This window comes from Bufo gargarizans, chromosome 5, assembly GCF_014858855.1.
Source record: "Bufo gargarizans isolate SCDJY-AF-19 chromosome 5, ASM1485885v1, whole genome shotgun sequence".
NCBI lineage: Eukaryota > Metazoa > Chordata > Amphibia > Anura > Bufonidae > Bufo > Bufo gargarizans.
The window spans coordinates 447,055,145-447,069,358 of NC_058084.1; the positions used below are offsets into that span (position 1 = coordinate 447,055,145).

A 14,214-nucleotide genomic window follows, 5' to 3' on the forward strand; every position below is an offset into this window, starting at 1 on the left:
AACATGATCCACCTCCTTCTTTGTTATCTTTTGGGATGTCTATCTGATACCATCACAAAATTTGGCCAACGAACTTGTGGGAATGATAAGTTGACAGCCTCATTTATCTAGAAGATTTCACAGTTATAATGTTTTACAAAGTGACTTATTTGTTTTACAATGGGCCACTGAGAGGGAGGCGTTTCAGAAACCCAAAAGCCATAATGGTAAGCACATGTTGAAATCTGTCTGAAGCCTAAAGCTTTCCTCTACAAACCAGTACCGTATGCCTTTGATCAGAGACTACGATTATGAAAAGCATCACATAGACTTATATGAGTGATGACTTTTTGAACCTACATGTAAATAACCATTTTTTACATATTTTAATATAGATCAGTATCAAGACTAACAAATATAGGTGTCCACTATTTTCATGTGTTATCGTGAACGGAAACACTAAGGGTCAATGATATCAACTTTTCTACGCAAATATAACAAGCACATGAAGTTCATCAAGTCTTGTCATAACTTTAAAGGTTTGAAAAAGAAATACAAAAGAAAATCCAAGCAAAGCATTCTGCTCCATGTGCACATTAGTAGAAACACATGACTTCTTCCCTCCCTCATCCATATTTTTGCATGCCACAGAAGGAAATAAGACTAAGATGTAGGAACTATGATAATTTTGCTGATAGAGATAAAACAGCAGCTCTTTAATACCACTGAAGCGTATCTCATAATACTCTTGGATATACTGGTGCCTTAGGCTGTCCATACACATAGCGGTGGTGTGCCACATTGAGGAGAGCCATGGCTGGTACAGTGGAAGCAACTGGTTTCAATGTTTCACCTGTAATAGCCATGCAACCAATTCACTGCAGTTTCACCCCAATTTCGCTAAAAATTGTAGAACAAAATGCAATTTGACTGTACCATGTCAATAAAAAGGTTGTCCAAGATAATTAAAAAGTCTAACAGCATTAAATATCATAAAATAAAATAAAAAATTAAACCCATCACTTTTCTCCACTACCATTTCCAGAGTAGTGTCTGGTACTACAGCGCTGACGTCATCTTCCTGGCTTCAGTCGTGACATCCCATACACATCAGATCACCATGCAGCCAATCACTGGCCTGAGCAGTATACAGGACATCACTGCTAAAGCTAGTGATTGGCTGGATCGGTGTCCTGGTGTGTACGGATGTCAACACTGCAGTGAGGGCCGGACCACCATGCCGGAAGCTGCAGGGAAGACAAGTATGCCCTTTTTGTTATTTTATGACATTGACTGCTACTGCCTGAGCTTGTATTTTTCTTGGACAACCCCTTGTAGAAATTAAATTGTATCAGCATTTGTGTTTACTTAAAGGGGTTATTCTAGTTTCAGAAAATAAAGGATAATCTTTCTATTATAACCTTTTACAATTTTCCCAAAATACTATATCAAAGTCTCATGGTTTTCAGAATCTTTGCTTTTTATAATTTAACAGAAATCTTCAATGGGGATAGAAATCTGTTGTGGTCATTTGATGGTCACACAAGTCCATGGCTTGTTACACAGCTCTAATGAACGTACTGTACCTCAGACTAGCCACGCACCGGTGTCTACCACATGACCAGAACATATTTTTATTTAAAGGGGTTGGTTCATGTTACACATTGATGGCTTATCACTAGGATAAGCCATCAATGTCAGATAGATGCAGGACCAACCTCTGGGACACGCTCCTATCTCCAGAACAGGGCCCCCAAAATGAATGGAGAGCACATGCACAGTGTGCTCTCCATTCATCTCTATGAGAGGTTCCAAAAATTGGCTATTTTTGGAAGTCCCATATCTGTGAATGGAGAGCGCACCATGCAAGCGCTGCCTCCTCTCCATTCCCCATTATGGGACTGCTGACAATAGCCGAGTCGGCGCTCAGCTATTTTTACAACTCCCATAGCAGTGAACAGAGGATAGCCGCCCATGAGCTGCTGCTCTCCGTTCACTTCGGAGGCCCCCTTTCTGGAATTAGGAGCAGGTCCCAGAGGTGGGAACCACACGTATCTGACATTGATGATATGTCCTAGCAATATGCCATTAATGTGTGAGATGGCAATACAATGAAGATTCCCATTCCTGGCCCACAAAGCGGTAGTGGTGGGGACATTGGGATACTTCCTGTTTGTTAAGGAGGTTTGGGACAGCTATTCTTTTGTGCTAAATGGAGATGGTGACATACAGTAGCTGCCTGTAAGATCCTCACCTGCTTTGCACTCCAGGGGAACCAAGAGGGGTCCTCGTGGAGTTGCGGGACAGGTTATGCGTGTCTCTGATGCACCAGCGCTGACCCCTTTGCGAGCCAGTGCGGAGATGCGTTCGCGTGGACATCGGAGGGGAGGACCGTCGGAGTCCCGGGGACAGAGTGGCCAGGCGAGTGACAAGACGCCGCGGCCAGGGTTGTCTCCGGTGTCTCCTGCGACTTCCGTTTCCGCATCTGGGTCCACGCGCTCGCATACTCGCGCTGAGTCAATCATGCGTCCGTGCGTACGCACGAGGGCAGGTTCGCAAAGGGATACACGGTCGCGAGTACGCGCTTCTTATGCACTTCGTCGACCAGTGGCGCATATTATACTGACTCACAAGAGTAAAGTGGATTAGGGAGCCAGCCATGGGTTAATCAACTTGTGATTGCCTTAGGCCTTGTCCTCAGGTGCAGGGCAATTTGTTCACCTATGGTAGTGGACACTTGGCACCCTGGGATTGGTCAGCAGGCATTTAAAAGGAGGTCTCTCTGGGTGATCAGTGCCCACTGTTATTTTCCCTCAACCAGGTATAGGTCACAACTCCTAGTGACTAAAGACTGCCAGGAACTTTGTCCTTACAGCGGACCCAAGATCTGGAGTGACTCGACTGCCAAGTGCACAGCATCATTCAGCACTGGTTGGGACTATTCCTGGAATCTCCTTGCCTGGTTTTTTGTTATTATTCCTTGTTACCAGCAAGTGTCCTGGACGTTTATGTTTCTGGTGAATAAACACCTTTTTGCTTTCATCACTGGTCTGTTTGTTGGTGCCTTGCATTACAGAACAGTGGGCCCAACTAACAGTTGCCATGGACAAGATCCAGCAGCAGCTGAATGAATTAACGGGAGCCGTTAACCTGCTGTTCCAACGACGCCCAAATATACCAGCAGCCGCTGCAGCGCAAATCCAAGAGCAACTGACAACTGTGATGGAGGAGGTTCAGCAGCTTATCCAGGGAGCCTCAGCACTACCCGTCACTATCGCAAGGCATCAAACAGAACCTAAGATCCCTCTGCCTGACCCCTTCACAGGAGAGCGACAGGAGTTCTTAAACTTCAGGGACTCCTGTCTCCTTTATTTCCAGTTACGACCGATGGCTTCTGGCACTCTCAGGCAGAGAATTGGGATTGTAATGTCACTGCTACGTGGAGACCCCCAACGTTGGGCATTCAACTTGCCTCAAGACCATACAGCTTTTTCGTCAGTGGATGCCTTCTTCGAGGCTATGGCTGTGATTTACGATGACCCGGATCATACTCGCACCGCAGAGACCAATCTTGAGCATATTCAACAAGGCCGCTGCCCAGCTGAAGAATACGCTGCAGAATTCAGGCGATGGGCAGCTTTCACCACCTGGGGCGACGCGGCCCTACGCCATCGCTTCCGTTTGGGACTTTCGGATGCGGTCCGGGATCTTCTTTTGGCCTTGCCTACCCCCTTCTCGTTGGAAATGGCTATCTCTCAGGCAATCGATGCCGACAGGCGAATCCGTGAGAGGCGAGTGGAACGGTCGTCTCGGTTTTCATCCCCTCGACCACATCCAGGGCCTCTAAAATCGGCTGAAGAGCCAATGGAGGTTGGATCCTCCCATCTCACACAGGCAGAACGAGCTCGTCGCCAACAGAAATGCCTGTGCCTATTTTGCGGGAAGTCTGGACACCTCGTTAAAACCTGTCCCCTCCTGCCGGCGGGAAACGAATGAACCTAGGGGGCATAGAGGAGAACCCCCTAGGTGCTATTAGCCCTCCTCCAAGCCGGGTGATGGTATCCATATCCTTACGGTGGCAAGACAAGGTCCATGAGTTTTCAGCACTAATCGATTCTGGGGCCGCTGGGAATTTTGTGGACTCAACCTTGGTTCGTCGACTTGGCATCCCGTTGATCCAGCCGAAAACCACCATGTCAGTGACCGCGATTGATGGTTCCCCTCTTCAAGATGGGCGTGCAGTGTGGATGACTCCGGGAATACAGGTAACGGTGGGGGCTGATCATCGGGAGACCTAAAGCCTTTTTGTCCTTGACATGCCATCCACTCCCGTGATTTTGGGTCTCCCTTGGTTAAGGCTCCATAATCCAGTAGTGGACTGGCGCTCGTGTCTTATCTGTCAGTGAAGTACGGAATGCCTTACTAAGTGCATTCGTCCCGACCTGTCACTAGCCTCCATGGAAGTATTAAGTACTTTACCACAGCAGTATCATAGTTTCCGAGATGTGTTCAGTCCTCAGGGGGCTGATGTATTACCTCCCCACAGGTCATATGATTGTCCTATAGACCTGTTGCCAGGCACCATGCCACCACGAGGGCATCTTTATAATCTCACTGGGCCTGAGGTTCAGGCTCAGCGGGAGTATATTAAAGAGAACCTTGAGAAGAATTTCATTCGTCCATCCACTTCCCCTGCTGGAGCTGGATTCTTCTTTGTGGAGAAGGATGGAGGCTTGAGACCTTGCATCGATTATCGTGCCCTTAATCGGATTACGGTGAAGAATCGGTATCCACTGCCTCTGATTGATGATCTGTTTTCTCAGGTGGCAGGGGCCCGAGTCTTCACCAAACTCGATTTAAGGGGTGCTTATAATTTAGTTCGCATTAGAGAGGGTGACGAATGGAAGACCGCATTTAATACCAGAGACGGGCATTACGAGTATCTCGTGATGCCTTTCGGTCTCTGTAATGCTCCCGCGGTCTTCCAGGAGTTCATCAACGATGTTCTCAGAGATTTCTTGGATAGATGTGTTGTTGTCTATCTAGATGACATACTAATCTACTCCTCGGATCTGGTCTCTCATCGGAGACACATGTGTCAGGTTTTCCAGAAGCTGAGGGAGAACCGCCTCTATGCCAAACTTGAGAAGTGTCTGTTTGAGGTGAAGGAGTTGCCTTTCCTGGGGTACATTATCTCAGAAAAGGGATTGGCTATGGACCCATCCAAACTTTCTGCTGTCTTGGATTGGCCTCAACCTAAGGATCTTAAGGGGTTGCAGCGTTTCTTAGGCTTTGCCAACTTCTACCGCAAGTTTATTAAGAATTTTTCTGCGATAGTAGTACCTCTCACCAACCTCACTAAGAAGGGAGCTAATCCTTCTAAGTGGACGAGAGAGGCAGTCAGAGCCTTTGAGACGCTGAAATAGGCCTTTTGCACGGCACCAATTCTTACTCATCCAGACACCTCCAGACCTTTTGTTCTCGAGGTCGATGCCTCAGAGGTCGGTGTAGGGGCAGTTCTCTCACAGTATTCTGGGGACCCCGAGAGGTTACATCCCTGTGCCTTCTTCTCTCGGAAGCTCTCTCCAGCCGAGTGTAATTATGATATCGGCAATAGAGAGCTTCTGGGAGTAAGATTGGCTTTTCAAGAGTGGAGACATTGGCTAGAGGGTGCAGAACATCCCATCACGGTTTACACTGACCACAAAAATTTGGAGTATCTAGAGAGTGCCAAAAGACTCAACTCCCGACAAGCCAGGTGGGCATTGTTTTTCACCCGCTTCAATTTCCGCCTCACTTATAAACCAGGTTCCAAAAACGTGAAGGCAGATGCCCTGTCCCGCTGCTTCCCTGAGGCTGCTTCCGTCCTGGACTCTGAGCCAGAAACCATTCTCCCAACTAAATGTTTTCTTGCTGCCCTGGGGGCCGCAGAAGTAATGGAGGACTTGTCCTCTCTTCTTGAGCCCTCACAGGCAGAGAGTCCACCTGACAAACCCGAGGGTCAATGGTTCGCACCCATTAACCTTCGATTGGAGGTCATCCGACAGCTTCATGACTCAAAGTCTGCCGGGCATTTGGGTGTTAAAAAAACACTTGCCCTTGTTAAACGTCACGTGTGGTGGCCCAACATGTCCGTGGATGTTAAGGCCTATATCCAGGCATGTACTGTTTGCGCCAGATGTAAACCGTCCCGGTCTGCCCCTTCTGGGACTTTACTCCCACTGCCTATTCCCCAGGCTCCATGGACTCACATTTCCATGGATTTCATCACAGATTTGCCAAGGTCCTCTGGAAGTACGGTAATCTGGGTAGTGGTGGACCGTTTTAGTAAAATGGCCCATTTTATCCCACTCCCTGGATTGCCCTCGGCCAGAGAATTGGCAGATCTGTTCTTGAATCATGTCTTTCGATTACACGGAGCGCCGGATGACATTGTTTCAGACAGAGGAGTGCAATTCATCTCCCGCTTCTGGCGTTCTTTCTGCTCCCGATTGGGTATTAATTTGTCTTTTTCTTCTGGTTTTCACCCAGAGACCAACGGTCAGACGGAAAGGACTAACCAGACCCTGGAGCAATATCTCCGGTGCTTCGTGTCAGACTGCCAGGAGGAATGGGCAGCGTATCTACCCTTTGCGGAGGTGGCTTATAATAACTCTGAGCATGCTTCCACTAAGATGTCTCCGTTCAGGTGCGTGGGGGGCAGGGATCCAAGACTCTTCTTTGGCCGGACCCTCCACTGACTCACCGGTGGTGGATCAGTGGTTCAAGGATAGACGTCCCATTTGGTCGTCGGCCCAGCGGAATCTCCGCAGTGCGGTGGCGCAACAGAAGAAATTTGCTGATCGTCATCGCACCGTAGAGCAAAAGTTTAAGGTGGGAGATCAGGTGTGGGTCTCCACCCGGAACATCCCGCTGCGTCAGCCATCTTCCAAGTTGGGTCCTCGATTCATTGGCCCATACCCAGTGACACAAAAGATCAACCGAGTTACGTACAAGGTTGCTCTTCCACCGTCGGTCCGAGGAGTGAACACCTTTCATGTTTCACTTCTCAAATCGGCAGCCGACTCCGCTCCCTTCATTCAGACCCCATCCCCGCTGGAGGTCCAAGGGGTACCGGAGTTCGAAGTGAACAGAATTTTGGACTCTCGTTTTGTCCAAAGGTCTCTTCAATACTTGGTGGACTGGAAGGGTTTTGGTCCAGAGGAGAGATGTTGGATACCTGCTCGCCAGGTGCATGCGGATGAGTTGGTGGCAGCCTTTCACCGGGATAATCCGGAGAAAGCTTGCTTGGAGTCTTCAGAGCCGCCTCCTCGAGGGGGGGGTAATGTAAGATCCTCACCTGCTTTGCACTCCAGGGGAACCAAGAGGGGTCCTCGTGGAGTTGCGGGACAGGTTATGCGTGTCTCTGATGCACCAGCACTGACCCCTTTGCGAGCCAGTGCGGAGATGCGTTCGCGTGGACATCGGAGGGGAGGACCGTCGGAGTCCCGGGGACAGAGTGGCCAGGGTTGTCTCCGGTGTGCACTTCGTCGACCAGTGGCGCATATTATACTGACTCACAAGAGTAAAGTGGATTAGGGAGCCAGCCATGGGTTAATCAACTTGTGATTGCCTTAGGCCTTGTCCTCAGGTGCAGGGCAATTTGTTCACCTATGGTAGTGGACACTTGGCACCCTGGGATTGGTCAGCAGGCATTTAAAAGGAGGTCTCTCTGGGTGATCAGTGCCCACTGTTATTTTCCCTCAACCAGGTATAGGTCACAACTCCTAGTGACTGAAGACTGCCAGGAACTTTGTCCTTACAGCGGACTCAAGATCTGGAGTGACTCGACTGCCAAGTGCACAGCATCATTCAGCACTGGTTGGGACTATTCCTGGAATCTCCTTGCCTGGTTTTTTGTTATTATTCCTTGTTACCAGCAAGTGTCCTGGACGTTTATGTTTCTGGTGAATAAACACCTTTTTGCTTTCATCACTGGTCTGTTTGTTGGTGCCTTGCATTACACTGCCGTTGCCAGGTAGCCTAAGGGAGAAGTAAGAGAACTATAAGGGGCAGGTGCTTGGATGTATTATGGGTGTAAAGGTAATTCAGTGGCAGAATTAGGGGTGGAAAAGTGTATGGGGGATTTAAAGCAGGGCAGTTGAGGGATAGCTGGCTCATTCTGTTGCAACATTACAAGATAAAGCAAAAACCACCCACCTAGGCAGGACTCTGGACCCGGTGCAGGAGAAGTCAGCTGCTCTGACAGTGGCCCGGGGTGACGAAGTACAGTGACTGCTCCCGGGCCCTTTCTGAGCTCGGGCCCCGAAGCAGCTGCTTCCCCTGCTTCCCTGATAGTTACGCCACTGCACCTAGCCCTTATCATGCTCTAATGGCGGTCTGCTGCTGCCTCGCTCTCCCAGAGTGGCACAAGCACTTCATTCACCATTCTTCTGGTGATCCGGCAGTCTGTATGTGGCATCCCGTTCCTGGTGCCTTACGACAGGCCCAACAGCCGGAGTCATCACTGCCCACTGTTGCCTCGTTCTCTTGCCTGTTTCCTTTCCTTGTTCCATAGGGTTCATGCGCACTCCATCTATCTTTTAAAGGGCCAGAGTATGGCCATCCTTTAGCTGGTCATCTCTGTGTACTTAAGGAACCTTCTCCTGTGGGAAGCTGTCTGAGCAATAGGCATTTTTAGCTTGCTAATCCCTGCAAAGGTGTTCTGTTTCGTTTGTCTGCTGACCCAGCCCAATTCCTGACTCTTATTTTCTGCTGTCTGTCCTGACCTGTGCATGTTTATCATATTGACATTTGTTGCCTGCCCTGACCTTGGACTGTTTCTTGGATTCCCATGTACTCTGCCTGGCCTGACCTCGGCCTGTCCCTGGTTTTGCCTGATCCCTTGGTGCTCTGCAACAGTCAGCTGTCAATCAAAACAGGACTACTCCAAGAGGGAGCAGGCTAGTGGCTTTCCTGCAGCGTAGTCTAGTTTCCTCTATAGGAGTTAGAGCGTGAATACCAGGAAACTGCCAGGATAACACCTTTAGGTTTAGCCCAAAGTAAAAAAAAGTTGGTTGAAGCAGTGGTTCCACACCCACTGCCGTAACATATTATACATTTTGTTGTGATGTTCTGTGCTGTAAGTCAGGAATTGGTAATTATGGGCCATGGTCAGAAAACTTCCAAGGTTGGACAAGGAGAACTGTCGGTTGCTTAGGGAGAGTCAGCAGCGAGACCTAGCCCTCCTAGTTGGTGGGGCTAGGGGCAGGTGCGCCCCGGGCCAATGCATGAGGTGCTGCACCCAGGTCAGCCAACTGTGCATTTAATGTTGTAAATAAAAGGTGCTAGTGCCATAATTGTTTGCCACAATATTGTTTGGCGTGATTATGTGTGTTACATAAGTGGGGTTTAACAGTCCTTATAGCAGTCCAGAACAGAGCAAATCGTAGTCTTGACACGGCTTTCACCATACATATATCAATTACTCAGTTTGTAAGGGGGGTATTACTCCCTTACGGTAATTGTGCGTTTTTCTAAATTTGTTGTTGACATATTTGCTGCGTCCCCACTGTTGCCCCTTTTAAAGGACCTTTCCTGAACTGTATTGACACTCTATTCTTTGGGCTGTATCCCAACACAGTGACTATGCTTGCAGCCAAGGGTAGTCGAGTTACCATGAAAGGCAGTGGCGTAGCCATAAAGACCCACAGAAATGGAGGACAATACTGCACTAAGTGACTGGTGGAACCCTGCGTTTACTGCATAGATGCGGCCAGCTGTGGGAGAGAGTAGCCTCTCAGAGAAGAATGGGCAATAGCGGACATTACTTTGGTGCACTCGACTTGGTTGAGTGTCCATTATAAGGCAAGATTCCCAGCCCCAGTTTAAGAACCAGTTGGTAGACTTGTGAGACTGTTGTAAAATATAAACATTACTTCAAAAGTGCATCAGCGAACCCGCACCTATCTGACATTGACGGCTCAGGCTACTTTTACATCTGCGATCATGATAATACAACTGTCTGCATCCGTTATGAACAGATCCGGTTGTATTATCTCTAAAATAGCCATGACGGATCCGTCACTAAAACCATTGTCAGTCAAAGGGGAATGGATCCGGTTTTTTTTGTGTCAGTGAAAACAGATCCGTCACCTTTGACTTACATTGTGAGTCATGACGGATCCGTCTTGATCCATATCTCAGGATGCACTCAAAAACACTAATTGCTGCGCTTTTGTGTGCATCACAGGAACGCAATGAAACGGAACGGAATGCATTCCAGTGCACTCCGTACCCTTCAGTTTTGTCCCCATTGACAATGAATAGGGAAAAAACTGAAGCATTTTCCTCCGCTATTGAGCTCCTATGATGGAACTCAATAGCGGAAAGGGAAAGCGCAGGTGTGAAAGTAGCCTAACCTAGCGATATGCCATCAAAGGCCCAGATGACACAACCCCTTAAAGGATCAGTACCAATCCATAGAACTATATTATAAAAATAAATAAATAGCAATTATTCAAATTCATTGATGGTAAATAAAAATTTTAGGGGGTTGTGAAGGAGGTCTGTGGTCAATTAAGAGAGTCAGAGATCAGGCCACATTGAACTTAACAAACGTCTCTTTCTACTGTGTGCACAATAGGAGTTGTAGTGCATCCAGCAGTTATCTTTACACAGTGCAAATTCCTCCCAGTTGTCCAAGCATGAGTTTGTTGCAGTAATGGCCCTTTAGTTACTCATTCTCTTCTCTTGCTAAAGTCCCTGTTATTGGGATCTCTGGCAAGCAACTACAATCTGGCAACTGTAGCTGTAGTGTCCACTTCCACTATCCTGGAGTGCATAGGGTGTCTTAACTTGATTCCCTTTGCAGAAGCGGGGTCTGGAATGGTTTGAGCTGGGTTACCTTGTTGCCTCTCTCTCTTGCAGCAGCCATGTAAATCCTACTCCTTTAGTTCTTGCTTGGTTTCATCTCCTGGAGCTTGTGGAGGTGACAGGGCTCCAAGGCTCGTAGCTGGAGTCTGGAGGAGAGGAGCACATGGAGACTGCTCCCTTCCTCCTCCCTTTCTATAGCTACTCTAACTAGAATATTCAGGAGGGGGTGGAGCCAGCCCACACCCTGAGCTCCAGAGAGGGCTGTGCCGGGATTGTCACCTCTGGCCATGCCTGGCTCATGCTGGAACATACTGAGTTAGCAGTACATTACAGTAGCATTACAGACATTATATAAACAAACCAAACTTTGCAGGTACCTCCAGGTCTGGGGTACTGCAGTAGCAGCCATGGTTTTTTTTTCTTCTAATTCTGTATAACCTATTTTAGATATGCATACAGGATTCATTAAATATGTAAATGAATTAGACCTGCACTTAATCTGACAAAGTGGAAGCATTGTTAATTGTCTCCATTGACACATATGTAACTGGTGTACTTTGTCTCTGCAGATGGAGCAGACCTGTGAAGAAATAGATGAAATGTTTAGTAACCTGCTGGGGGAAATGGACTTGTTAACACAGGTGAGTCCTATCAATAGGAGAACCTCACAGTCTACAAGACAGGATAAAACCCCCCTCACGATCCCACATTCGTTCCACTTACATGCAGAGACTTTCCAGACTGGACAAATATTGACAAAGGGGATTTCAAAGGGAATAAACCGCTACAGTCTATTTGGCATCCTCTCCCATTGTGCGAGGAACAGTCCGTGTGACATCATAGGAGCAAACTGTAAGGAGCAGCTGTATCTCAGCACCACAAACACAGATCTACTCTAAACTCAGGCCAAATTATCTAAAAGTCTCCTTCAGAATATGTCAGCACGTATTGTTACCGTTGTGAACAAGCAAAATGCTTAAGAACCAATTAATTTTCCAAGAACGTACATGTTCCTGCCAGAGGTTAACTCTTTAACAGATCCAGTCATAACACATAAATATCTACAGGGTGGTCCAAAAGTACGGAGACCCCTGAATAAATGGAAAACAATGGTTAGGAGCACCATCCTATGTGTGGCATGCTGCTAAGGGAAAGGGGGCAAATCTGTGAGGGGTGGTGTCCAACCCAGCAACTATTTCGAAAGCCACCATCTTGGAACCAAGTTGATATTTTCAAAAGAGAAGAGGTGCCTGTGATATATGTATCTGATAGAGAATCTCATGAGGAATCCTAATCTGGATGGGATGTGCCTTTATTCCGGACAAATTTATTAATAATTTTCTCTTTGTTACAGACACAGATATGGCTGAGAGGTTAACACGCAAGGGCAGGACAGAGATTGTGCTGATCTCCAGGGAGTGCTGAGCATTGAAATCTGCTGCAGTGACTCGAGGACTGCACTCCCAGAGATCAGCACAATCTAGGGGATAAGGGAAAACGATAAATACTCCACAGGGTATGGGGCCCCGCCCCGTTCTTGTGATTGGTGGGGGTCCCAGCCATAGGACCTCCACCAATCTGAATGTTGTCTCCCATCCCCTGGATAGGGGATAACTTGTGAGCCAATTAGTACCTATGACACTGGCTGACCTGTTCCATGTGCACTTGGCAGCTGAAGACATCTGTGTTGGTCCCATGTTTATATGTGCCCGCATCGCTGAGAAAAAATATGTTTTATTATATGCAAGTGAGCCTCTAAGAGCAACGGGGGCGTTGCCGTTACACCTAGAAGCTCTTCTCTCTCTGTCACTGCTGCGCCCTCTCCATGTTGATTGACAGGTCCAGACAGTGAAAACATCACCTGGTCCTGTCAATGAAAGTGCAGAGGGCGCGGCAGTTGCGGAAGCAGAACCTCTAGGTGTAACAGCAACGCCCCCGTTGCTCCTAGAGGCTCATTTGCATATAATAAAACATCATTTTTCTCAGCAATGCGGGCACATATGAACATGGGACCAACACGGATGCCTTCAGCTGCCAAGTGCACATGTAACAGGTCAGACAGTGTCATAGGTACAGATCTGCTGACAGATGCCCTTTAAGCACAGATTTAGATTTCTCATATCACATGACCCGTTCCCATTTGAAAATATCGACTCGGTTCCAAAATAGGAGTTTTAAAAATGGGCTCCATGTTGAACACTCCCCCTCACAGATTTGCCCCTTTCCACTTAGCAACATGCCACCCACAGGATGGCGTTCCACATGGCAGCAAATGGAGCACTAGCTACCAAGAATCACAAAGCACTGACATTTCTACCTATGAACACATCTGTAGACTCAACATTGATTCACTATGACACAATAAGGACATGGCTAAACAAAATCCCCAAATATGCTGGTATTGTGAACCAGATGTAAGATAATATCAAAAGAATGCTGAAAATGTCACGCTTACTATATGTCAATACAAAATTCTGGGCCGGTATGAGATGATCCTGCTTAGCAGGAAACATGGTAAAGGGTATCTGTCAGCAGTTTTTAACCGAAAAAACTGCTGACAGCACTCTATAGGTGACAGGAAGAGCAGCCAAGACATACAGTCAGGTCCATAAATATTGAGACATCGACACAATTCTAAGATTTTTGGCTCTATACACCACCACAATGCATTTGAAATGAAACGAATATGATGTGCTTTACCTGCAGACTGTCAGCTTTAATTTGAGGGTATTTACATCCAAATCAGGTGAACGGTGTAGGAATTACAACAGTTTGCATATGTGCCTCCCACTTGTTACGGGACCAAAAGTAATGGGACAGAATAATAATCATAAACCAAACTTTCACTTTTTAATACTTTGCAGTCAATTACAGCCTGAAGTCTGGAACGCATAGACATCACCAGACACTGGGTTTCATCCCTGGTGATGCTCTGCCAGGCCTCTACTGCAACTGTCTTCAGTTCCTGCTTGTTCTTGGGGCATTTTCCCTTCAGTTTTGTCTTCAGCAAGTGAAATGCATGCTCAATCAGAATCAGGTCAGGTGATTGACTTGGCCATTGCATAACATTCCACTTCTTTCCTTAAAAAACTCTTTGGTTGCTTTTGCAGTATGCTTTGGGTCATTGTCCATCTGCACTGTGAAGTGCCGTCCAATGAGTTCTGAAGCATTTGGCTGAATATGAGCAGATAATATTGCCCAAAACACTTCAGAATTCATCCTGCTGCTTTTGTCAGCAGTCACATCATCAATAAATACAAGAGAACCAGTTCCATTGGCAGCCATACTGTCATGGAACCATGAACCAGACGTACAACAAGAGATAAGTGGAAATAAGAAGGCTTTATTGCAAATCAAGCTGTAAGCAAAAGTCCAAGCGGA

General features: G+C 47.3%; 1 protein-coding gene across 1 annotated transcript in view; it reads left to right on the forward strand.

Annotated features, from left to right (window-relative positions):
• Positions 1-14,214, forward strand: part of LOC122938097 (amyloid beta precursor protein binding family B member 1 interacting protein) — a 151,859-nt gene that overhangs the window by 38,651 nt on the left and 98,994 nt on the right. The window contains exon 2 of the mRNA XM_044293407.1: positions 11,403-11,474. Coding sequence (XP_044149342.1) covers positions 11,403-11,474 — 72 coding nt within the window. The remainder of the gene's footprint in view (positions 1-11,402; positions 11,475-14,214) is intronic.